Genomic DNA, 26,366 nt, shown 5'->3' on the forward strand with positions numbered 1-26,366 from the left:
TCGGATGTTCACTGGAAAAAAGTTCGTCTCGAAGTGTTTTTGTTGCAAAAATATGCTTCCAGACATAATGAAAGTATTTTGTTTATTTTGGTTGAGCGTTTCCATTTTACTCCAGTGAACACCTAGGCTACGTCGTCGTATATCTTCTTATTTTATTCCAGTGAATACGTCGTATATCTTCCTTCGTTTCGAGCCTAAGACTCCTACTCTTCGTAATACCCAAAAGCCTTGAGCTGTCTATTGTGTAGACTATTGAACAACTAGCTTTAAGACATTGAAAGGTATTTACTTACAATTTTTACTTATGCCTCTCAAAAATATTTTTCGTTACTTTTAGATTGAATAACACAAAAAAATCCGTAGAAAATACTATAGAATAATCAATACAATTTACAGACCAGAAGAGATAGCAGTGATGCATTCAGACGGACTGTTTTTAACGAAGAAACCAACAAACAATTGGAATGGATTTCATCTCATTCTGGTCTGTTTATTAGACTTTAAGATTATTACTATGCTCTAATCAATGCTCAGGCAATGCAATGCTTCGACGTTTCAAAAATAAAAGTCTGGATATGTCTATAAGCGTTTTTTCAATTTTTTTCTTATCTTTTCAATGCAATCTGACTCTTTAACATATATTTGTCAATTTGCAAAGCATTAGTTTTGTAGGTGTGCAGTTAGTTTGGGAAATGAAACTACTACAACCTGCAACATTTTTGGGTATCACTTATCAATTCATAGAAGCGTCAAACACTTAGGAGTATCTCATTAAACGCCAGCTCGATTTGGTATGGTTATAACAAGCCACATCAATTTAATGATTCAAATTTTTTTTATTTTTAGCCATCTGTGAGTATCAGTAATGTAGGACAACTTGCAGTGGATATGCTCTTACACAACTTGAAAGACAAAGTCAAAAAAGTGTCCGGAATTTATGACGAAGCATTATTACCGGTCACGGGGAAAGATCATAATGGAGAAATCTTCGAATCAATGGAAGGTATTATTTTTTTAAACGATTAATTTTTGAGTTCAAATACCTTGTTGAAGAATCAATATTTAGCAATCTGCTCAGGTATTGGGCTATTCTAGAAAAGAATTGTACACCTAACTGTCTAACCGAGTCTGGCAGACCACACCATCGTAGTACCTTGTGATCAGACTTGTATATGTTTAAACAATATATTTCTTTTAAAGCTCTACTGTTAGATGTTTTTTATATTTTTGGTGACATTGTGATGACATATTTTCAATCCAACCTCGACTATAACCTAAAGTCTTTGATATTGTTGTTGGTGTAGGGAATAACAGACATCAAGATTTATTTGGACCTAAAATTCGTTTTCGAAATATTATTTTTCAGTATTTGAAGCTGAAAATTTAAAGTTGGTTATCATTCAACAAAGAGCACCCTTCATTAAAGTAAGGAACACCTCGTCAATATTTATTTTTTCGCTTACACAAGTTTCACCAGCCAAACGGTTCCTTAGAACTAACAGCTTCACAAAATTCTAATTTGTTTCCCATTTATACCAAAAAATTACCAAAGATATCTAAAAGGTTGAGAATACAACTTGACTGCATTGAACTTGCTTACATATTCGAGTGATTTGCCTTGTCCCTCATAAGGATGGATTTAAGATAGTCATAGATAGTCCTATCAAATTACAGACAATTACAATAGATCAATTCGATTTTCACTTATTCTTTCTGTACCAGCCCAACCAAATAACATCACTTCGTTAAAGATTGTTCGAATGTTAAAAAATAGCTATTGCACGCTCCAACGCATTAGCGAGTTTATGTATTCTGACTTTTGAGGATAGTGACTGAGGCGATTTGGGAAAACCCGCATTTTTGACCTGCAAAATCGAGTACGGTAAGAGAACTTGCTTACCGTCGTCATCAGCGGATCAGGATCTAGATAATTCAAAAGCTAACCGTCTCCATACATACATAAACTCGCTATTGATATTTGGAGAACAGTGGAAAAATGTCTCCGACACAAAATGGTGGCTAATAGCAACAAACCAAACTTTATCTTTTCAATCGCGTTTTAAAACAAAGAAAGAATTTGGTTTGTTTACTGGCCAATTTTCACTTAACTGAAACATTTTTTCTTAGGGAAGAATCCCAAGTTTTAGACAACGTCTACTGGCGTGGATTGAACGATGTCAGTTCAAGAAAGTAACCATACTTTCCAGTGTCAGCTCACATGTCAAGACAGATGCGGACTTAAATGAAAGGTCAGAATAATCATGGACAGTGTTAGTCTGCACGCATCCCCTCTGATATGTCTTGATATAGGGGATGAGTATGATGTATGAAAATTTCCTTCCGAGAGTTACCCCAAACTCAAAAAAGCTCACAAATCCAATAATTGTATTAATCTCTAGCCATTCAAATTTTTAATTTAAATTTAATGAAACTTAAAGTTCTCTCATATTACCAATCAAGCTAATCAAGTTTCTAAAACTCGAAAATATAAAGATGGGGGTAACTCTCGGACGGGAATTTTATACACGGTACATTCCCTATATGAAAATCTTAGATCATCCATAAAACATAATGATACGGCTATTCATCATATGCACCATTGCAATGTCTTCCAAGGAGCCAACAGCTGATTAGTTGAAAGTGACGTATTGTCTGATTTTACGTCACTTACAACCAATCAACTATTGGGTCCATGATGTAATGTCAGAAGACATCGCAGTGGTGCGGTTAAAATCTTCTTTGTATAGATTGTCCTTTTTTGGTCTTGGAGTGAGAAAATTTTTATAAATTAATTACAAAAAAAGCTAGATTTATACAGTGGAAACTCCACATCTCGAAAACGCAAGTTTATCCGAATTATGGAAATTTTGAGTTATGGAGTAAGGTTAACTGAAGGGAGTAGAAAACTTGTTCGAGTTAAAAAGACATTCCATCTATAGAGGTTCTAGTTAAAGAGACTCTACTGTATTTGCAAATTATGCTTTTACTAAATATCCCTGTCAATCAATTTTGGTTTGATTACTATGTTCCTTATGAGGTGGATTCTAATCACGTACATAAGATTAACATTCAGATTATACTGTTTATATTTTAGTTCACCATTCCGCTTTCTGTGCAACAAGGACACTATTAGAAAGGAGCTTGTTTCAAAACATCAATGGATCGAATATTCAGTTAAGAAGCTGTTAGAGCACAAAGGTAAAAATGAACCTGGATTATGAATAGAATACACCTTTTCGACCTTAGCCGCCAATTGCCGCGCGGGCATTTTTTTATCCGCTTTATCCCATTAAACTCGATCCAATCCTTTTTTGACGCATTTTTCTATTGTCTATAGGTGCGAAAAAAGGGACTGGGACGGTTTTAGTGGGATAAAGTGGACAAAAATATGCCTCTTTGGCAATTGGCGGCAACGGTCAAAAAGGTGTATATAAATGCTGATGCACTTTTTGATTTTTTGGATAATGGGCTGGGAGCTTCTTTGAAGGTGAGTCAACACAGTATGAAAAAATTAGAGAGGCCCAGCTGGCACACAACGTTGTTTCAACGTTTATCTAACGTTATATGGACGTTGTGAACGTCAAATAAACGTTGAAACAACGTTTGTGCCAGCTTGGGGGGGGGTGAAAGAGCCTCTAACAGGTTTTTACTTACGTGTTGTGTTGGCGTGATGCTTTAGTTGTTGTTGTTTTTTAGACTAATTTTTCGATATTTTTTGCGTGATGAAAATAGATTTTAGCAATTTTAGCAAAAAAATTACCACCATAGAGCCTCGTGAAGTTTGAGGACAAAATAGAACCGACTGTTCACAAATGTCGCCTTCTTTCAGGTCAAAATAATGAACTTTGAAATAGAGGGCTGAGTGAATTGAATTTCAATGTTAACAAAAATCAGATTTCTGTTAAAAAATTCTATGCCACTACTTGTCAGAATCGTACCTAGACGGGTTCTCGTTTACCGTTATCAATTTTTCTAATTACTTTTTAGGATCTCTAGAGCTGCCTGGATCAGGGATCGCCAAATCTCTTTACGAAGACAGGTATGGATTTATGACGAATATTTTTGTCTTTTCTATTGACTCAATCAAACTAATTTTTATTAAATACGTGAAGGATGTTTTTTACCTTTCAAAGTCTTTCTAAAGGTTTAAAAGTCGAATTAGCCTCTCTAAGGATCAGGATTTCCCTAATTGAGCCTCATAATAGTATAAAATCGTCTCTTTAAGGTTCACCTTTTCTCAAAAATTTAGTCTCTCAAAGGATCGCTTCTCGGAGGTCCATTTCGCACATACCTGACATTCTCAAACATCCCCAGATGATGACCTAGAAACTTCATGTTTTTTTATTCAGTAAACAGTCAGTTTTTTATTTTATTGTCATTAAAAGGGGTTAATGTGAGTCAGCCCCCCCCCCCCCACCAAAGAAATATTTTTGTCTTATTCGACTTGGTTCTTTGATTGAATTCCATTCCTTTTCAGCGAATCACAAAATATTCCATTTGTGGTTTGTTTGGTCTTTTGTAACCATGGTGACTCCAGGAAAGAACTTCGTGTAGCAATGCAGCATCTTCAACAATATTTGAATTTAGAATGGGCACTAGGTATACATGACAGTTTTCGTAATTTTTTCCCTGATTTGGTTTTATCCGCTAGATTTAAAGTTCGTTCGTTTTAAGCGTGTACTCCTTTTTTATCACGTAGAAACCACCCTCGACGTCTAGTAGATGTACGCTGATATGGTTTACACATATCAACAATTAATACGTAACATATCGTTCTGCAAAAAGTGTACACGCTTAAGTGGATAGACCTAAGTTCTGTTGGAACGGAAAAATATAATTTCCCCTAGATCTCTTGGACATATTTTTCGTCATTGGAAGGAAAAGATTTCCCTAGCCAAATATCATTAGCTAATTATCGATTATATTTTAAGTACTTTAAGTACTTTTTTATATCTTGAAAAATCCCAAAATCAATAATCAAAAATCTCCCTCAAAATATTTTATAAACACTACAGCCGACTCTCATTTATTCGAACCTCTACTATTCGAATCTTTCTATAATTCGAACTAAAATATTGGTTTCCTCAGCTAGAAACTCGTATAAGATATTTCTATATTTCGAATCTTTCTCTTATTCGAAGACAATCTTTAGTCCCTTGAAGATTGAATTAGAGACTGTTAACTGTATTACCATGGATGAAATCAAATTTTTTTAAGCGACGTTATCTTTTCTTCTTCGTAATAAAGGGGAGCTATCGGAACCATCACATTGGAAAATACAAAGCGCTTATGATAATGAGTTGATGATTTTCTGATCAGATGGAATTAGAATAAACTGCAATGCAAAGAAAGGAAATTTGACAAAACATTGACTTCATAAAGTCTATATATTTGGGTACACCAGGCACCACTAGAGACTTTAATTATATCGGATGTCATAAATGAAACAATTAAACTATTCTTTATGAAGACAATCCATGATAAATGAAAATTTGACTCATGTAACAGAATTTATATGATTGTGTCGTGCAGAAAATAACCTGCAGGCCGTCATATTGATCATATAATACGGTGGAATACCTGAAGACCTTTAAGCTACATCACACCCCAGAAGTGGTAAGGACACATCTCATGTAACATTTTTCGTTATTTTGGACCAAACATTTTGAAGAAAATTGTTTTTTTTAAATATTGTTTGATGATAATCAATTTATTTCACTTAGTTGATAAAAATAAAAATGAAAATAAAAATGGCTCCTATCATACGAATAGTACCCGTCATTTGCTATTTTTCAAGTCTAAAAAAGGAAAATGATTTACACTTTCGCGATTTGTGAAGAATCAAGCGAATACACATAAAGTTGAAGCTTGCGATAATTAATTACCTTGATTTACGCGAGGATTTCATTTGGTGATTTTTGCAGGTTTTTTCCAAAAATTTTTCCAAAAATTTGTGAAATTTAATGCTCGCGAATATTTTGAAACTGAAAGAAATTAGTTGAAAAAGGGACCGATTCGCAAAAATTCATCCACTTCAAAGGTATTGTTTGACAGGAAGACTTAATTACAAATTTAAGCGATCTTTTTAAGCAGTTCTCCAATCTCTAAACTCAAATAACTGTTCGAGGACTATAACTTTGGGGAGGGAGTTTTTTTACTTCCAAAGTTTCAAAAATCGGAAATTTCTATAATGATGGTCTCTCCATGGACATATAGCCTCTCTAAGGTTCGAAAACTCACGATTTTTAGGAAATTCTTTTTAAGTTTCAAGAGCAAATTCTAAAAGAGTCCGTTTTTCTAAGGGTAGGAAATTTTTCGAAAATGGAATTTTCTCTTTAAATGGGGGCTTTTTCACTATAACTTGGTCTCTTAGGGTCGGCTTTGGGAAGTTCCCTTCCTCACGTACCCCCTCATCTAACAGCCCTAGTACCCCCGGGGGACTATAACAATAGCAAGGTTAAGTTGTTGATTAGTAAGTCACACCTTATCGCTCTTCATTTTTTCCTGATAATTTAAAATCTTTCCTTATTTTAATCTTTCGCTAAAGGTGGTAAACGAGTTTTTTGACGAGCTTTCGGTTATTATTTCATAACATTTTTAGGTCCCTCTGACTCATACATATTTTTTATAAGAAATAGTAAGTTTTTGTTGTGGCACTTTGACCCTTAAATCGTTCTTATCATATTCTTATTTTTTGGGCAAAGTAAGTTTTTTTAGCTTATTTTTATTAAAATACACTGAACTTGCTTAAAAATTCCTCAATTCTAGGTTCAGCATGTCTGTTAACTTGTTCATTATTTTTGCGTTTTCGAGCCTTATTGTTCTTATAAAATTTGAATAGTTTAAATCAGGCTGTTCAAAGAGTTTCGGGTATTATCTTTTTTTTCGATACAATTAAAAGTAATTAAAACGAATGCTCAAAAATAATATTCGAATGTTTTTGAATGAGACACATAATGAGCAAAAGATCTTATTATAAAATTGTTGTTCGGTTTTCCCAGTTTGACCAGCGTTGTTGGCATGGTGAAACTTTGGTCCGTCATATTGTTATTAGTGTAATCTCATGGTACCAAAGCTTTTGTAATTTCTCTCCTAGATTTTGTAGTTTCCTGCAAAAGTGAAATTTACTTCGTTTGGAAATTCATCACCTTTCAATCTCTTACCAACTTCGAAGGCATAAGTAAATGGAATATTATCCAATTAAAACTCGATTCGCGTTTCTATGACCTCTTTTTAAAGTTTCAGATTGATTTAGTGTTAAATTGACATCTTTCAGAATTGTTAGAATTTCAATCAACCCTGAGATTAACCAGGAAACCCATATGCTTGTTTTCGTGAAATTCTGGATAAATTACCCTCGGTCAAATTTCGAAATGTTATTCTAAAAAAAAATTCAAAATTGACCTCGGGAAATTTATCCCAAATTTCCCTCGTAACCATGAAATTACTAGTACTAATATTCTTTTTAAAGTTATTCACAAGAAATAGGTTATATTAGCTGTTATTTTTCATTTCTTTAGTGTATGAGGTTTGTCCATCCTCCAATTCTTTCTTTCGACTCTGAGAACATGCTTTTGACGACCGAAATGGATCGGTGTCCAATTTGGATTTGTAAAAACGAATAAGGAGAAAACCCAAACAAAAAACCAACAAAAGCCAAACCACAAAAAAACAAAAACTACAACAAAAAAAAACAACCACACCAAAAAAACAACCAACAAAAAAAAAAAACCAAAAACCAAAACACACAAACCACACAAAAACCCCACAACAAAAAAAAAACCAAAAAAGCCCACACACCCAAACCAAACAAAACAACCAAAACGCACAAACCCCAAAACAAAAACAAACCAACAAACCACCAAACCCAAACCAAACAAACCACAAAAAAAAACAAAAAAAAACCCACAAAACAACCAAAACAAAAAACAAAAAAAACACAAAAACAACAAAACAAAAAAAAACAACAACAAAACAAACAAAAAACAAACCCAACAAAAAACAAAACAAACCACAAACACAAGAGACCAAAACAAACAAACAAACCAACAAAACCACAACCACAACAAAACCCACACACAACCCAAAAACCCAACCACAAAAACAAAACAAAAAAACAACACAAAAAAACCAACAAAACAAACCAACAGCAACACAACAAACCCACACAAAAAAAACAAACACAAACAACAACCACCCAAAGAAAAACACAAGAAACCCCACCACCACACAACAAAAAACCAACAACAACACAACACACAAAACAACACACAAACCAAACCAAAAACAGAACCAAACCACAAAAACAAAAAAACCAAACACCCAAAAACAACAACACAAAAAAAACACAACACAAACCACAACAAAACCACAAAAACAAGAAACACAAAAAAAAAACACCAAACCAAACAAAACAAACCAAAAAACCAAAAACAAAAACCACAAAAAAAACAAAAAAAAAAACCAAAACACCCCAACCAACAAAACAACAAACAACAAAACAACCCCCCCAACAAACAAAAACAGACAAAAAAGAACATCGAAACCAACCAACCAACACCAAACAAACCACCAAACAACACAAAAAACAACAAAAAAAACACCAAAACAAAAAAAACAAAACCAAAAAACAAACCAACACCAAAAACACAAAAAAAAGAAAACCCAAACAAACACAAACAAAAACACAAAAAAAAAACACAAAAACACACAACAAAAAAAAAAAACCACAAACAACACAACCCACAAAACAAAAACAAAACCAAAAGCCCCCACCCAACACAAAAACAACAAACAAAAACAACAAAAACCCACAAAACAAAAACAAAAAAAAAACAACCAACCAAACACACAAAACCCCACAAGAAAAAGACAAAAACACACAAAAAAAAAAAAAAAAACCAAAAAAAAACCACCCCAAACAAAAACACAACCAAACACCACCCCAAACCCAACCAACAACAAAAACAAACAAAAAACACACACAACCACACCACCAAAACAAAAAACACCAAAAACAAACACCACAAAAAACAACAAACAAAAAAAACACACAACAAAAAAAAAACCAAAACAAAAAAAAAAACAAAAAACAACACACAAACACAAAAGCCACAAAAAAAGCAACAAAACAAAACAAAACACACAAAACAACCAAAAAACAAAAAAAAACCCAAACAACACAAACCCAACCAAAAAAAACCACAAAACCACAAAAACCAAAAAAAAAAACAACACAAAACAAAAACAACACCAAAAAAACAAAAAACAAAAAAAACACAAAACACACCCCAAAAACCACAACAAAAACAAACCAAAAAGCGCACAAAAACAAAAAACAAAACAAACAAAAAACAAACAAAAAAAACACAACACACACAACAAACAAAACCCAAACACCCCAAACAAAAACAAACACCAAAAACAACAAACCAAACAACCAACAAAAAAACACGACAAAAAAAAAACAAAACACAAAAACAAACACAACCAAAACCACCAAAAAAAACACACCACACAACACACAAGAAACCACACACCAACCAACCCCACAACACCACCCACACAAAAACAAAAACACCAAACCCCAAAACAAAAACCAAAACCAAAACACCCCACACATAAAAAGCACAAAAAACAAAACAAACAAACAAAAAAACACACAACACCCCAAACACAAAAACCACACAAAAAAACAACACCAAAACAAACAAAACACAACCCCCAAAACAAAAAACACCCCCCACACAACCAACACCAACAAAACCCAACAAACCAAAACACAAAAACCAAAACAACACAACCCAACAAAAAAACCCCCACAAAAAAACAACAAAAAAAACCCAACAAAACAACACAACACAAAAACACACAACACACAACAACACAAAACCCAACCAAAAAAACACAACACCACACCCCACCCAAAACCAACCCAACACACACCACACCAAAAACCCAAACAAAAAAAAAAACAAACACAAAAACCAAAAACCCAACCCCCCCAACCACAACCACAAAAAAAACACACCAAAAGAACAAACCCCACACACCCCCAACCAACCCGAAAAAACAAAAAAACAAACCACACCAAAACACCCCCCCCCCACCAAACACAAAAACACCCAAACAAACCACAAACCCAAAACCAACACCACCAACACACAAACCAACCACCACCACAAACCACAAAAAAAGCCAACACAAAACCCACCAACAAACAACCAAAAACCAAACCCCCCCCACAACCCAAAAAAACAAAACAAAAACACAAAACCAAGAAGAAAAACACCCCACCAAAAAAACAGACACCAAAAAAAAAAACACCCACATACCACAAACCAAACACAACAACACAAACACCACCAAAAACACACAAAAAAACAAAACAAAAAAACAAAACCACCAAAAACCACACACAAACAACACCCAACACACCCCAAAAAAAACACAAAAGAACAAAAAAAAAACCACAAAACACCAAAAAACACCCCCAAAAACCAAACAAAACCCACCACACACAAAACACAACCAAACACAAAACAAAATAAAACACAAAACAAACACAAAAAACGGGAAGAAAAATGCAAGGTGAATGGAAAATGGTCTTTTCTCAATAGATGGAATCGCCAAGTTGTCAAATTTGCGCTTTTACGCAAGAACATTTCAAATCACGCAATTCTACAAACCGCTAAGAGGCCTCTGCAGAATTATGTCTAAGAGAAATCTCGAGTTTAACACGCGACTTAGATTGTTAACAGCTCTAAAACTATTAGGAATTTTACTAGTTCGGCTAAAGAAAATGAGTTGAGTAAATTAATTTCATACCGAAAGTTTCAATCTTCAGTGGTCTTTTGAACACCCTATGGTTTGACCATTTCAAAAGTTCTGTGTTTTGTGGATGACACAGAATTCTTGTGTTTCCTTAGATTGCTCCACTTCCGTCGCTAAATCCTCATATGGCGTCTTCTGTAATATCAATGCTTTCAGCAGATATCTTTGCAGTGTGTATGAATTTTAAATTTTCAGAATGGATAGTGTTTCAGGGTGTTTTTTTCACCAGGGACGATTTTTCGCCGGTTTTTCCGGATCTTCTGTGATGGAGGTGTCTGGCATAATGTATCAATAAGCAATAAGCAAGAGAGAATGTATTTTTTTCTGATTATTGTTTTTTTTGATAATTATTTAATAAAAAATTATAGGGTTGCAATGATCTATACAAAATATTTACAAAATAATTAAATATAAGAATTAACAATATATTTTGAGCATGTAGATGACAAAAATACTAAAAAGGTTTATTTGGGTGTTTTCAAATTCTAACTTGTGCCTTATTAAGAGGAACTCCTCTGATAAAACTTTTGCGTGCATTTTGGTTGTTTTTTTCTCTTTCCAACTCTCATGACAAAGAACGTGGCGAAAATGGCGTGGGAAAAAGGGCGGATGAGATTTAGCTATTAAATAACATAAGACCTCGTGGCTCTCGTTGCTTAACGAGCTTCAGAAACGGAAGAATGCCTACGTTTGAATTTCTAAATAACTTGCTTTATCTAATTTTTTTTTGTAAGACTATATGTTAAGATTTTTAAAAGAAGTTTTGGATGAGGATCGACTGTTCTCACTTTGAGTCTCAAATTGTTCTCAGGTCCTGTATTTCAGGGCAATACTGAGGCATTTTAGGCTGCACTCGTTGAGTCTGAGCAGTTATACCAGACTCAGCGTTGTCCTTATATTTCGACATTCTAAGATTCTCTTTGTTCCTGTAAAATTGGTCTTATATAAACAGTGTTATTACTGTCTTGAAATGGCAGAAGTTTTTATGATACTGTAAGGCTACACCCATAATATTTTCCTAGACGGCTGTATTGTAATCTTATATTTCGTTGCAAGCTTATGAGAAATTGCAAAATGTTGACTGTCGATTCTTTGATTTTTTGCATGCGAAGACATATTTACAAACAAACATCATAAAAAATTACTCAATAATTGTCTGATTATATTACACTATGTACAAGTTAGTTTATTTACTTGATGAGAGAGAAGTATGAAGGTCGACAATATCGCATGTCATTGTGTGTTAAAACGAAAGTTGGCTCTCCCAGAAATCAAATAATTTATCCAAATACAAGGTCATAATAAAACAGTGTTAAAGTGCAAAATTCGTATTAAATTTCAGGGCATTGTTTCCTTTTATAATATATTTTGATAACGTTTTTTATGAGAACAAGTTTTTGAAGCTTTCGGATGCTCTTAACTTTTTGAGAATTTGAAGCTTAAAATTGTTTTTAACATGTTCTTATTTTTACCATTTTGTGAGTATTTTGTCAATTTTTCTAAGAAATTGAGTGTTTTAGAGTCCACAAAGTCTTACAATGTTCTTAACATTTTGACCATCGAAGCCTTATGTTTTTTTATGTATAGTTTGTTCTTACAAAAAAAACGTGTACATCGATTCCAGTCAAGCTGTGACTGAGATCAAAAAACAGATTTCACAATATTTTATTTTACCGATAATATTAGAATTAGACTTCTTGTATGTCATTAGATAAGACCAGAATTATTCTCCCAACTCAACAATAAAGTCCAAATCTCATCGCATACAAATACCATTATTTTCTGGACGCGCACCATTATTTACAAAAGGGTATCCCCTCGTATAGCTTTCTACCCTGGTGCCAGGTCATTGTGAACAATATCCCATAATCCTCTGCTTGTATTGCACACCAGTTCATATTACATCGAGGTATTTTTCTTGCCAAGTTTGCTGCTATTTTTATTCAAGTAGGTACTATTGCCAGTGGACGAGTTAAGGGATCCTCCTCGAGTGCTTGAAGTGGAGTTGTTTGTTTTGGTATTTCGATTATTTGTATTGCTTGTATACTTCTTGTTCAAATCGTCCCCCATTTTGGCTAAAGATTGACCGATACTTTTGACAGCCAAGTTGCTGTTTAGACCTGTCTTCATTTTGTGTTCTTGTAGTATACCTGTGAATAGACATGAAGTTTTTTAGACGAGAAAACGTGGATTGGATCTCAGTACAGTTGACTCTCTCTCTAATCCGACCAAAAATCTTATTCGAATTAGAGAAAGATTCGAATTGCAGGGGCTAGTTTAAACATTTATAGCATTTTCGAAAAGATTCAAATAATAGTGATTCGATTTAGAGAGAGTTCTCAGTATTTCAATACTATCCTGACGAGTTTCCAATAACATGAAAAGAGTATTTTATCATGCCATATGCATCTTTTAGCTCTATTACAAACACGAAAATCGCCAAAATTTTCTCATAACTGTATATTTGTCGACTAAAATAGCAGTATTTTGACCCGCAGCAGACCCCTATACTTCCTATACAGAAACTATAAAAACCTTTTCGTTAGAGATAAATGAGTACTGTAGAAAGGCCTAATAAAACAGCCGAAATCACGCATAGCGCCGTGTTTTTGGCCTAATCATGCGTAACACGCTGAGATTCACATCATCACGCTGAGTTGTCAAAGTCACGCCTTCACGCAAGAAAATTTCCAATCACGCAATCGTTTAAACCGCTAAGAGGCCTCAACAATATTATGTCGAAGAGAAAGCACCAGTTTTACACACGACTTCGCACGATTTCTCATTTCTTTGTCAGTCTATCAAATAACCATAAAAACAAAATACTATATATTTAAAAACCAAAAATCTTTATTTCAACTAGTTTATCCTCTTATCATTCCTCGTAACAAAGATGGCTGACGAAACTTTATCATTTCATTTCGATAAAAATCACGTGCACATCAATCAAAAGGCTGACATTAATAACTACTTTCCTGTCAGTACAATGTTTATTTCATCTTTTCACGGAAACTGCTTTTAGAGGAACATCATTAAGTTAAAGCGGATTTCGTTTTCGATTTATAGTTTCTAGTTCATTTATAGTTTTTTTTACAATTCACCTATCAACCCTAGAGAAGGTTGTGCTAGAGTTTATCAGAAAAGTCGTTAAATTTATTTTCTTACATATACAGACGTAAGTTTTCGTACTGACAGTCTAACTCTGTCCCTTTATGTTTAAGTAGTTGATTGTTAAATTGAGGAGCTGAGTTAGCATTTGCTAGAAGAATGATACAAATTTGGTTTTATTCATCCTACCTAAAGCCACCCTTGTCTCCCAACTTTCAATGGAGCTGCCTTATTATAAACGTTCCTTTCAAGGAATTCGTGATAGCTTTGATGGGACCTCTTCATTTCACTATTGTGCTTACGTAGGTTATTCGTGTGAAATCATAAAAACAAACCTTTGTCAAAGACCCACTGCGAGCCCAGCCCCACTGGAAAATTTCACCAAAATTCTGTGGTAAATATACCCTACAATTTCAGCCCCATCGGTAGATTGACTTAGATTTTATCCCCATTTGAAATCTACTGCAAAAATATTGCACCCCAAAACCATTCCCACTGGATATTCCAGGCTTATTGGGACAATAGACTTTCTATTCCCATTGGAATACTCTTACATTCCAAATAAACGGGGGGGGGGGGTCGAATAAATGGGGGGGGGTTGGAAAATTTTATAGATTTTAATAAACGGGGGGGGCCTAATTGCCGGTGGGGGGTTGGAAATTTTTACTTCTGAAACCCAAAAATAAGGTAAAAATAGGCTAAAATCAGGCTATTTAGAGCAAAATAAGGGGCCTTCTCTCTGACAGCTGAAAATATTCTTAGAGATTAATAAACGGGGGGTCCTAATAAGGTCCGGGGGGGGGTTGGGTTGGAAAATTTTCGAAAAATTAACAAGCGGGGGGGCCCTAAGAGTACCCCTGCTGTGGGAAAGATGTTCCACCGGGGCTGTGAGACAGTGGTGTATAAAAAGTGGCATTAGCTGGAGTTTTTACAAGATACTTCACTAATTGGTCATTTAAAGTGATAGAGATGACGCGTTCTTTAGAAAAAGTAATAAGATTCTTTTATTACATCTTGACGACCAACCAAATCAAATAAGAGCTTGTAAAAACTCCAGCTTGTCCCTAAAAAGTAGAGACAAATCTTACCTTGGTTTATGAAATTCGGTGATTAGATTATGTATTTTCCCTTTCTTTTCGATCTAACTGTTTGTCTGTTTTGAATGCGTGGGTGGCTCTAAGTCTTGACTTCCGTGGTTTTTGTACAAGTCAAAATACCCAAAATATAGAATCCAGCACTTCCAACGATTTTTTCAACGTTGACGTGAAACAGCGATAAAGATATATGATACTTCAGAATATGATAAAATATGAGTTTCACTTTATAGATTTGTGTGTCTTGACTTGTTCTTAAACGTTGTCAAAATACCAACTGAGTTCAATCTGATAGATATTGCGTTTTATCATTTTTTCGCTCCACTTGAGGTTCGATGTAACACGATCTTTTGTCGGTTTTTGTCGCTTGATTGTCGGTTTTCGGCTTTGTCTCCTGTTTATTTTTGTGTTTTTGAGCCCAGTTTGAATGAAAAAGATTGGAGGTGGTACTTTTTTTGTTTGTTTGTTTGTTCAATTGCGTTTTGATGGTAAGAGTTTTACTTAAATGTCGAGTACACGTTTTTTTATAAGAACTAACTAAAAAACTCTACTCTAAAACACCTGATTTCTTAGGATAATTGACAAAAATACTCACAAAATGGTGAAAATAAGAACATGTTAAGAACATTTTTAGGCTTAAAACTCAAAAAATTAAGAGCATCCGAAGACTTCAAAAATTTTGGATGTTCTTATAAAAAAAGGGGAAGGGCTTCGGCATCGAGGTAGGTGAATATATGTCGGTCTTTTTCTGAGTGCTCGTCCCATTCCCCTCCGGTTCCAGATTACCAGAAACAAAATTTCCAGTTTGCTAAGATTAGACTTCCTGTTTTCAATAAGCATCTGCTCATCCTCTAGCGAAAAGAGTTTCTTATAGGAAGTATATCTATATGTTATAGAGGTATGCGACTCACTTCATGTTTTCAACTGAAACCGCAGATTTTTCTTTATTTTTTAAAGAAAGAATCTCATGAACATTTTTAGGCAAGTCTTTCTTTATGTACAGTCTGTTTCATTGTGTTTTTCGCGTATAACGTAGCGTATGACCTCTGCCACAATCAATTTAGCATTTTCCTTACATATCGAGTCTGTTAGCAGGCACCTGGGGCCATGAAAAGACCGGATAGATTTCTTGGTCAATCAAAAACGAAATCATAGAAGGTAAACGCACAATAACGAAAGATAAAATAGGTCTCACAGTATAGGCAAAAAAACCTTAAAATTGTCACTTGTATCCAATGCTCAGTCTAGTTCCTTACCCGCGTTATTATAAGCGAGCGTAATCTATTCTTTTGCAATAGACCTTTTCATGAATTACGTGACGAACATCACTTGTCTCATTTTGAAATTATTGCCATGGTGATTAACTCCCAGCAGATTTGATCAAAACTACTTCCTATTCATAAAAATCATTCAATGTCTCAAGAGGGGGGGTTGTACTTTTACGGTGTGACGGGATTGGCCCTTTTATAGTACGGTATTACGGGATTTGACGAAAAAAAAGACGGGAAAACGGTATTTTAAAATCAGACGGTGACGGTATTTGGCCTTACTTTTTGTCATTATGCCGGTATTTGAACCTGTACAAATCGGTGTGACGGTGTTGTTGTTTTTTTCCCGAATTCCGGGATTCAGCAAAAAATTTGACGGGAAAATGTTATTTCGAACCCCTACAAACCCGCCCCCTCAAGAGACATGGTAGTTGTTTGAATACGAGGCAAGTGATGTTCGTGATGTAACTTATGAAAAGGTCAATTCAAAGATCCCGTGTGGTTTGTCATTCCTTATTTCCGGACCACTTAAACCGCAACTGGTCTTTTTCTAATCCGAAAAAAAAACCGCATTCGATCTTTGCATCATCTAAATAACCTTTGAATCTTCTTTTGCAATCAACACGATCTTACTGCGTGATTGCGCCAATTCTTAGTTCATGGTAAGTCGACCAAGTTAGACGACTACTTCAGACATAGTAGAAATAAAGCAAAAAGTAATGGAAGGGAACTATTTTATTAGTTTTATACAAAACTAAATCCCGTAACAATAATCGTATTATCATATAACGCCTATACTACTGTACTACACGCATTATAAACGACGCCAGTCTAAGTTCATGGCAGATTATGGCAGAATATTTCACACGGCAAATGTATGGTAGACCAGAATCATCCATTGAAGGCACAATCTCGTGTATCTTTTCTCATTTGCGATCAAATTCTTATCCTGCGAGGATGCGGATTAAAAATCCGTTTTGTGGTAAAATCTTTCAAAGTTCATGAGGAGATTGCTTCTGCAAATTTGAAATTTTCACATTCTTAAATTCAGTAGATCTCACCCTAACTTACATAACTTAGCCAGAACTAAATTATCTCTCAAGAATAATAAAAGGCTACTTGTTTTTCGTATACCAACACTTGACGTTTATCGTGAAGGCACTCTAGTCTTTATTTGTTTCTAGTTGACTAGTATTTTTGATTGAATTTATAACTTAATTTTTTTCGACCAATCAATAAGTTGACACGTGGGAAATCTATGTTAGGCTGATGTTAAGATTTCCATCACGATTTTTTATTTTTTGTTGTCAAATTTTTGTTTTGTCAGTAATCATGTGATATTGAACCATGTGTTGAAAAGAAAAAATAATGTTTTGAAATTTGATGCCACTCGCTGTATGACGATGGGTATAGGAAATACAGATATCTCAACCAAAACACTGGATGAGCTTTTCCCTGTCCATGGTACCATCTTGAATCATATAACCACATTCCTCACTATTTTGCTTACAATATTAATTTGAACAAATGCACCCTCAAATAAACGCTCTTGCTATAGACTAAAGGATTTCATAAATGCATGGGGCGTTTATTCGAGGTAATACGATACAAGCCCTGAAGTGTTGTCGCGTTTCAATATTTGGCAAGGACGAAATACACATGCTAAATAATCTACCAATTTTAGCTTCATCTAGTTGTATTTTTAAGACATCTGTGGTAAGAAATACCTTTTTCTTACGCAGGTGATGTAGATTTTTTTTTTGACATTAGCTATCAATTACTTACATTCTTTGTCCCATTTCAATTGGAATCGTCACTTACTTTAGGCGTACAAACTTTCGCGATCAGAAACTTTCGCGAGGACGAAAAATCGCGAAATTCACGACATTTACTTTCGCGAATTTAACGGAAAGGTATTTTTTGCGAGTATAAACTTTCGCGAATCAAGACGTAAAATTGAGAATTTTCACATGAAAAAATGGCTTAGAGACACAAATACTTCTTGGGTTGGCTTGAAACATTTGTCCTTTGACTTATTTGTCTTTTAGCAGGCTAAAAAGTGCCATAAAAGTTACATTTTATTCAAAGTTTGAAGTTTTACAGATTTTCTATTTTGTCAAGAATTTTTCGCGAGCATAAACTTTCGCGAATGGCCCTTCCTAGAATTTTTAAAGACATTTACTTTCGCGAAAAGGGCCAAAATTCGCGAAAATCGTGAAAGTTTCTGCTCGCGAAAATTTCTACGCCTAAAGTATTTGAGAGGCTTTTTTAGAGAACAGGATTTTTGGCCACACAAAATGAATGAAACGGGGGGTACTTAGGCAAAATGGGTACCGGGTATGTGCGAGCCATAAGGGTCCCTTTTCACACCCTCAAATATACGAAAATCGAAAATCAACTCCCTCTAAGGCTCATAAATTCGTGAAATTTGGAATGAAATTTGAAAATATTGGCTGAAATTTTGGGAAAATAGTCTCTTTGAGGGTCAACCCCCCCACTCAGGATTTTCCCTCTTGTATATACAATAGAGTCTCTTTTACTCGAACCTCTATAACTGGAATCTCGAACAGGTTTTCTCGTCCTTTCAGTTAACAATACTAAACCAATCCCCATAACTCGAAATTTCTTTAACTCGGACAAACTTGTATTACCTTTGCAGGCTCGAGTTTATGGAGACTCAACTGTACAGCCGTATTACAGACTATGTCGAAAACTCTCCCTACTGAAAAAAAACTGCCCAAAAGTTTTTCCCATTGAACCTACTGTGAAAGCCGAGAGGTCAAAAAATTATCTCCTGTAGGAAGAATACCTCCATTGGGAAAACTGCTAAGAGTAACATTACATAAATTGTCGTTACATATCCTTCCTTTTCCATGTGGTTTATTTTTAAGTAAAGATCTTTTTTTCCTCTCTGCTTAAGTATGTATGTGGCCGGTAGGATTTTGCGTTAAAAGCCATTTTGAGTGGGAAAAATTTGTAAATTCTTTGTGAACTATTACAACTGTTAACTATAATTTAAGTAGCCTGGGAATCCAAGCTCATAATTGGGAATCCCCGGGGGGGGTACTACCCCTGTCGACCGACGGGGGTGCTCCGCCGAGGTTCGAAAAATGGACCCTACGTGGGAATCGAAATTTGCGAAAAAAGTGACCCTGAATGGGACTGAAATTCCGAAATTTTCTCAAATTTTCTACTTTTTCCCCAAATTTTCCAAAAATAGGCACCCTACGAGGGACTGATTTTTCTATTTTCGTGTTTTTGCGACCCTACCAGGGACTCGTGGAGGTTAAAAAAGGTACCCTGACCAGCGGAGCATCCCCGTAACCCATTTTGCCCTCTCTTTCACAAGCTCTAAAGACTTTCAAAACTACTAAAAACCACATCAAAACATCAGCCACGTGTGTTTAGACTTCCAGCCAACAGCCAAAATTTTTAAATTGTCTGCAAAAAATTGAATCAAAGTCTGAAGACAAGTCACGATTTCACTCAAAATTTTTGAGTCTGCTAAATGACGTTCCCTATGTGCCCACGTGCCCTAATCTTTTTGACGTGCCTTCGTGCCCTACATGCCTGACGTGCTCACGTGCCTTACGTGCCCAACGTGCTTGCGTACTTACGTAACCTCCGAAATTTTACGTGCCTGACGTGCCTACGTGCTTACGTGCCCAAAGTTTTGACGTGCCCTCAAATTTTGACGTGCCCTCGAATTTTGACGTGCCCTCGAATTTTGAGGTGCCCTCGAATTTCGACGTGCCCTCAAATTTCGACGTGCCCTCAAATTTTGACGTGCCCTCGAATTTCGACGTGCCCTTGATTTTCGACGTGCCCTCAAATTTCGACGTGCGTGCCCTCGAATTTCGACGTTCTCGAATTTTTTTCTTGAACAAATCTGGTATTTTTATTGTTATTTCTTGTTTTTTTCTGAAACGAAAGACTTCTTTATTCTACCACTCGTTGTCGGAAAAAATCTGTTTCGGAAAACTAGCTCAGCCGTCAAAAGTATTGTCGGACTTTTTTGCGGTCGGACTAGAAAGTGTCGGACTTCTGAAAACTCTCCCTTCTTTTTTAGAACTTTGTTACTTCAATCAAATAGACAGTAGTGTTTATAAAAAAGGTTGATTTTGGTTGGATTGGTTCTGTTGCAGGATTCTTCATATTTTTTTCATCCAACCTCTTTTAACCTCAACATCTTATCTACATACTTAGATATGAAGTGTATAAATTATAATAAAGAAAATAGTGTTGTTTATAGCACGAGTTTACTTTATTGTTTGCTCCCAATCTGGACACATACTAATTTCACAAACGAGAAAAATTCCTTCCAGATACACAGTTGGTTGTAGCAAAATAAAAAAATATGATCTAGAGGGATTTTTTACCATTTAGTTTACCCCAATTGACAAAGAAAACAAATTTTCTTTTTATTCTATGGACCGTCCACATAGTACGTAACGCACTAAGGAGAGGGTTCTTCCCAAAAGCGTATGCTTGCGTACAGGGGGAGGGGAGCGGCCAAAGGAAAATGTACGTAGAGAAAAGATTTTCATAGCCTTTTTTGCTTATTTCTTTGTCGACTTTTACGCTTCTTATACGCATCAAGGAAAAGAAAAAGTTTCTTAATAAACATTGAGTTTTATTTGAAATGAAATATGATATAGTGCGTACAGGGGGAGGGGGTACTCGATTTTCGATATTTTAGTGCGTACGTACTATGTGGACGACCCCCTACGAAATTTTGGAGTCTGCTAAATGACGTGCCCTAGAAAATATAAGAAAGAGGCTCGTAAATGATAAAAGATCGTGCAACTATTCTTCCTCTAAAAGCTACCTACTAAGTTAGCCTAATTATAAAAATACCAGATTTGTTCAAGAAAAAAAAAAATATTAGGGCACGTCGAAACTCGAGGGCACGTCGAAATTTGAGGGCACGTCAAAATTTGAGAGCACGTCGAAATTTGAGGGCACGTCAAAATTTGAGGGCACGTCAAAATTTGAGGGCACGTCAAAACTTAGGGCACGTAAGCACGTAGGCACGTCGGGCACATCAAATTTTGGAGGGCACGTAAGCACGCAAGCACGTTAGGCACGTAAGGCACGCGAGCACAAAGGCACGTAGTGCACGATGGCACGTCAAAAAAATAAGGGCACGTCATTTAGCAGACTCAAAAATTTTATGTGCTTGTTACATTTTCGAATTTATCTTCTATACTAATTGAGTTTATGAAAAATTTCTGTAACACTAGCCCAGTAACATATTAAGGTTTCTAAAATTTGAACGCCGCGGCTGGAGAACCTAACCACCTTCTATACAAAAAGTCTCGCGCTAAGTTTGACAAGCGTAGAAAACTCGGATTAGAGAAGACTCTACACTGCTATTTGTAAACGAAAAAAGTTCCGACGTCAATTTCATGAAAAAGTACTGCGACGTCACAAAGTTTCAAATAAAAAGGTGTGGCATTTTTGTTGCACGATTTCGAATTATTTTATATAAACACACGCAACAATATCCAACATTGTTGTTTGATGATTAAACTTCGTCTAACATTATTTAAAAAGGTTTCAATGTTGGTTGCATTGCATATGCGCCGGTCTTAAGCTGTCCACATGTGAAGCCAACAAACGGGAAAACCTTCAGTGCTCAATCGCAAAGCGCGAGCCTCTCCTTCACAACTAAGGCTTTTTCTTTCCTAGAAGTAACCCTCTCGCCACCTCAGACACCTTTGGGCGTCTGCAACGACGGTTACCCTCGATAATTTGGACAGGGTCACTATGGCATTTCATTGAACACAAACTTCCGTTATCTTAAAAAGACATATCATCGAGGCTTACAGACACAAGTATAATTTTTATTATTGTATTCGGCATTTTAAGCCAAAACGATGTCAGGAATTAACCCACATTATAGTATTTTAAAGGCTTTTGATGTACAAGCAAAACCGTTAACGGCGTTTGCGACGACGGGAGGCAACTTGGTAAGGCAACTAAGTCAAAAGACAAAAGTTTTAATCCAATCCAAGAAGTATCTTGTCACTCTTAGCTATTTTTCGTGTGAAAATTTTCATTTTATGTCTCGATTTGCGAAAGTTTAATGCTCGCGAAAAATGTTTTTATGTTCGAAGTCGCGAAAGTGAATGTCGTGAATTTCGCGATTTTTCGACTCTCACCTAATGACGAGGACCCATGTAAGGAGAGTACTTATTTTGGAGAGCAGCAACATTCTTATTGATAAGAACTTATTTTGGCGAATCGTCAAACTTTTTAATTTTGGCTAGAACTAATATTGGCGAATGTAGCGTAAAAGAAAAGAGGTGTCGAAATTAGTAATCGAAGGAGTGTTTTGGAAGCCCGCCCCCCCCGCCCAATCAAGCAAGTGGATCCGCTGGGGGGAAGGGGTTCGTCTTACTACTCTGCACTCACGGTTTTAAGGGTTTTCAAAGAGACCTTTAAAAGTTTCTGAGTGCGATCCGTTAATGAAGAACCTATAAGGTCTGATTCTATTCTAGCCCCCAAGGGTTTCATTTCCAACAAGACCTTAATATGTCCCGACGTAGACCAAATAGGGTCTGATTCTATTTTCAGACCTTACGGGTGTGGTTCTGTATAAGACCTTTTAAGGTTCCTGTAAATACTCTTAGAGGTTTAAATTTAAATGAGACCCTTTAAAATTAAGACCCTTCAGTTCGTTATCGAAGAACCTCAAGGGTGTTGACATGGATGAGACCTCTTGAAATAGACTGCTAATGGTTTCCTTTACTTTTCTTCAGGTTCCAGCTTACAGTTTGCGATGGATGTTGCCTGATTTAGCCAGAGTGTATTACTCGAGCAAGTTAAATTCCAGCTACTTTAAGGGCAGAAACTTTCGCGGACAGAAACTTTCGCGTTTTTCGCGTTTTTGGCATTTTTTCGCGAAAGTTTCTGCCAGGTAAGAAATTAAACAAGAAATTCGCGTAAGTTAATTTCGCGAAAAATGAAATTTTACTAAAAATCGCGAAAGTTTTTTCCAAGTTTTAAAAGCTGAGGAGGAGAGTCGATATTATCGATATTATCGCAAGGACTAGGATTCGGAATGGGAGGAAGAAGTGCAAATAGTTTATCTTTCATTTATTTGATATCACTCTTTCATATCACTCTTTCGATTGAAGAAAAAAATGAGATTTAAATAATTTTTTATTCACTTTCCCTAGCCACTCGTGAAAGTTATTGGTACTAAAATTGAACATTCACAAAAAACCGCGAAAGTTTCTTCCGTAAATTTTCTTCAAAAAGTAAAAATCGCGAAACTTAAATACGCGAAATTTCGCGACTTTTCGGTCTCGCGAAAGATTTTGCCCGCGAAAGTTTCTGCCCTTAAAAGTCTCTGCCCTTAAAGTATTCGTTTCCTCTTTCATTCCTGTTTGTTAAGAAAAATTATTACCAATCGAAACCTGCTTACTCTATTTTTGTAATGTTTAAAGTTGCATAAAGTTTACTGAAGAAAAATGCATAACTTTAGGTTATTCGAATCTTTTCCTAGGTTTTAAGTGAGCCCAACAGAATATCAGATTTATCTATCTTTATTATTCGTCAAGCTTTTTGGGTCCACATTATCAAGATTTTTGGTGTTTTCCACAATCCTTACATGTTTCTCTCTAGAGGTCTTGCATGGACTTGAAACTTGACATATCTGGGCTCTTTAACCCTTTCCGTGCCGATGTCGGCAAGAGCATTTTCGATTTCTTTGCTGAGGTTTTTGAAGTTTATTGAAAGTTCGATTTTATATAAGATGATTTTCATAATTATACATTTTTCAACTCAAAGTAAACACATATCACTAGTATAAAGCTAAATCTGTTGATAAACTCTGTGGTCGCTCATGTCGGTATATGCCGACATCTGGTAAATAGGTCGTACCTTCATTTTTTCCGTGGCAAATAGGTCGAACCTTGATAAAAATACGCACGGCAGTTAAAGGGTTAGTATGGTAAGAGCTCGTAGACTTTGGGCTTTAAACATGAAATTGACTTAAGATCGATGCTGAAGAAAAAAATAATTCTTAACATTATGACGTCATCTGATGACAATGACTTTCAGCCTTGATTGTTCTTTCTGACTGGCGACTTCAAATCCAAAGAAATCCATCCATTGTCTTTTTCATTAAAGTCTATCCCTATCAGTTAAAATTACTATATCATGCTTCTTGGATGAGCGTCATAGTCGATATTTTTATTCCCGTCGTTGAAAACACAACTTACAAAAAGTCATCAATGCTTTGTAAAAAGAGTCAGTGATAGAGAATCATAACATAAAGTCTGTCTATTATTTCGATTCAATTAAAGTGACATTTCCATAATTAAAAGTTTAGTAATTACTGTTATACATTTGGGGATCATGTAAAAGATTTCTTTCGAAATAAACTCATTTCAACTACACTTGGAGGTTTCTGGGGAATTCGTAAATAGTAAACTGACTGATACAGTCTGCTAGACATTAATATGGTAATATTTGCTCTTCATCTTCGATTTTTTCTACAGTGATTAGATTGACACATGCGCGATAAAATTTCTATTATTTGTCTTCAGAGGTTACTATTTTCTTTGAAAACTTAACCTCTGATACTCAGGGTAGACCAATTAGTGAAGTATCTTGTAAAAATTCCAGCTCATCTCAATTGAATACCCTCCGAAAAGTATTTTTCGGCCATCCACAAAATTAAATTCCCGCCAAAATTTCTTCGCTTAAGGTATTATGTTATTCCCTATATTTGATTTAATTCTGCTTACTAGTTTTGAAAAAAGTTAGAAAAGGCCGTAAATAGTGATAAGTTTCTATGTGGGTGTACTTATGTCTATTTATTCCACTTTCGATGTTTTTGAATTTTGGTTTTATTTTTATCGAATTGTTTGGGGCGTTTGTGTTTGATAATTTGAAATACTTATCAAAGTTTTACAATGAATCATAGGCAGAAAGTACTGGCTTGGCTTAGGTAACTTAAAGAGCCAGCAGCTCTACTCTTAGCATCGGACGTTAGGTTGTGTAACTGCCAAATAGCAGTTGTTTTTGTATACTTTTAATTTGAGCGTCAGTTTATTGGGGGATTGTCTATTTATTTGTTAATTATCATGTAATTATGTGATACGTATTCCCTTAGGCTTGCTCTCCTTCGTGTGTTTCTCTTTGTCTAGCGTCTAGTAAGTAAGTAAGTAAGTAATGAATTTTTTTGTCTTAATAAGCGAGACGAGCGACCACACTCATAGACATAAAACTAAACTAAGGAGGTGGCCGCACGCTACAAGTAAAAATATTTTCTAAGATCTTACTAAGATACATTGAAAATAATTTTTTTAATAGCAATAAAGAAATGAAAAATTCAGAACCAAACTCGAAAATCGTAAAAATTAAGTATATAGAGGAGAGGAAATATAATCTTGTTAAATCTTTGAGACGATCCAATGTTAGTGTAGAGATGTTGTCATAGGCTAGGTATTTTTGTATTTCGTTCCAAATCGAAATAGATTGGTATAAAATTGAGTAATTACCATAAGTCACTGTGGTTACTTCAGGATTTTTTAAAAGACCAGACTTACAACGAATAACATTATGACGGTCAGTATCATTTAGACGCCTATATTCAAGACTTTGCAAAAGAGGAAGAGGTAGCTTGTGATTTAAAAGTTTAAACAGTAAAATAAAATTTAAGTGTTTGACAAAGTCAAAAAAGGAAAGAAGTTTAAAATCCAAAAGAAGGGGAAAATAATGTGCACGAAAATCAGAGAAGGACATAATTCTAAGAGCTTACTTCTGGAGAATAAGAGCTCGTTTCGAGTTTGGCCTTGTACGTTGGCCCCAAATTTGGGCTGCATATGAAAGATGAAATTGGGAAAGAGAAAATTATAATGATGTTAACCCTTTAACGACTGGGTCTTTTTATTTGTCCGTGCCTAAAATACCGCGGCTTTTTGAACTGACTGTTCTTAAAATACCGAGCCTTTCTCCGGAGGTGGTTGATAAAATACCGCGACTTTCTTACGACCCGTGCCAAAAAGACTGAATGACGAAATAACTCGGCAAAAAGTACTTTAGGGGT

General features: G+C 35.4%; 1 protein-coding gene and 1 long non-coding RNA gene across 3 annotated transcripts; one reads left to right on the forward strand and one right to left on the reverse strand.

Annotated features, from left to right (window-relative positions):
- Positions 1-337: 337 nt before the first annotated feature.
- LOC136810974 (proteasome assembly chaperone 2-like) lies at positions 338-23,136 on the forward strand. Of its 2 annotated transcripts, none has more exons than XM_067067569.1 (8): positions 338-484; positions 847-1,003; positions 1,367-1,425; positions 2,128-2,249; positions 3,095-3,198; positions 3,988-4,039; positions 4,478-4,599; positions 23,068-23,136. In XM_067067569.1, exons 1-8 carry the CDS (start codon positions 416-418, stop codon positions 23,100-23,102), a joined length of 720 nt encoding a protein of 239 aa, XP_066923670.1. In that variant the 5' UTR covers positions 338-415; the 3' UTR covers positions 23,103-23,136. The 2 variants fall into 2 exon arrangements, with proteins under 2 accessions (XP_066923670.1, XP_066923669.1); XM_067067568.1 differs by lacking the exon at positions 23,068-23,136 and adding an exon at positions 5,248-5,689.
- Positions 12,823-15,322, reverse strand: LOC136810972 (uncharacterized). Its single transcript, XR_010847181.1, has 2 exons — positions 15,030-15,322; positions 12,823-12,983 (listed from the first exon to the last, which is right to left on the reverse strand). It is a non-coding gene; the product is annotated as an uncharacterized lncRNA (long non-coding RNA).
- Positions 23,137-26,366: the final 3,230 nt, after the last annotated feature.

The sequence above is a fragment of the Clytia hemisphaerica genome, unplaced genomic scaffold, assembly GCF_902728285.1.
Source record: "Clytia hemisphaerica strain Z4C2 unplaced genomic scaffold, Clytia hemisphaerica genome assembly, whole genome shotgun sequence".
Lineage (NCBI taxonomy): Eukaryota > Metazoa > Cnidaria > Hydrozoa > Leptothecata > Clytiidae > Clytia > Clytia hemisphaerica.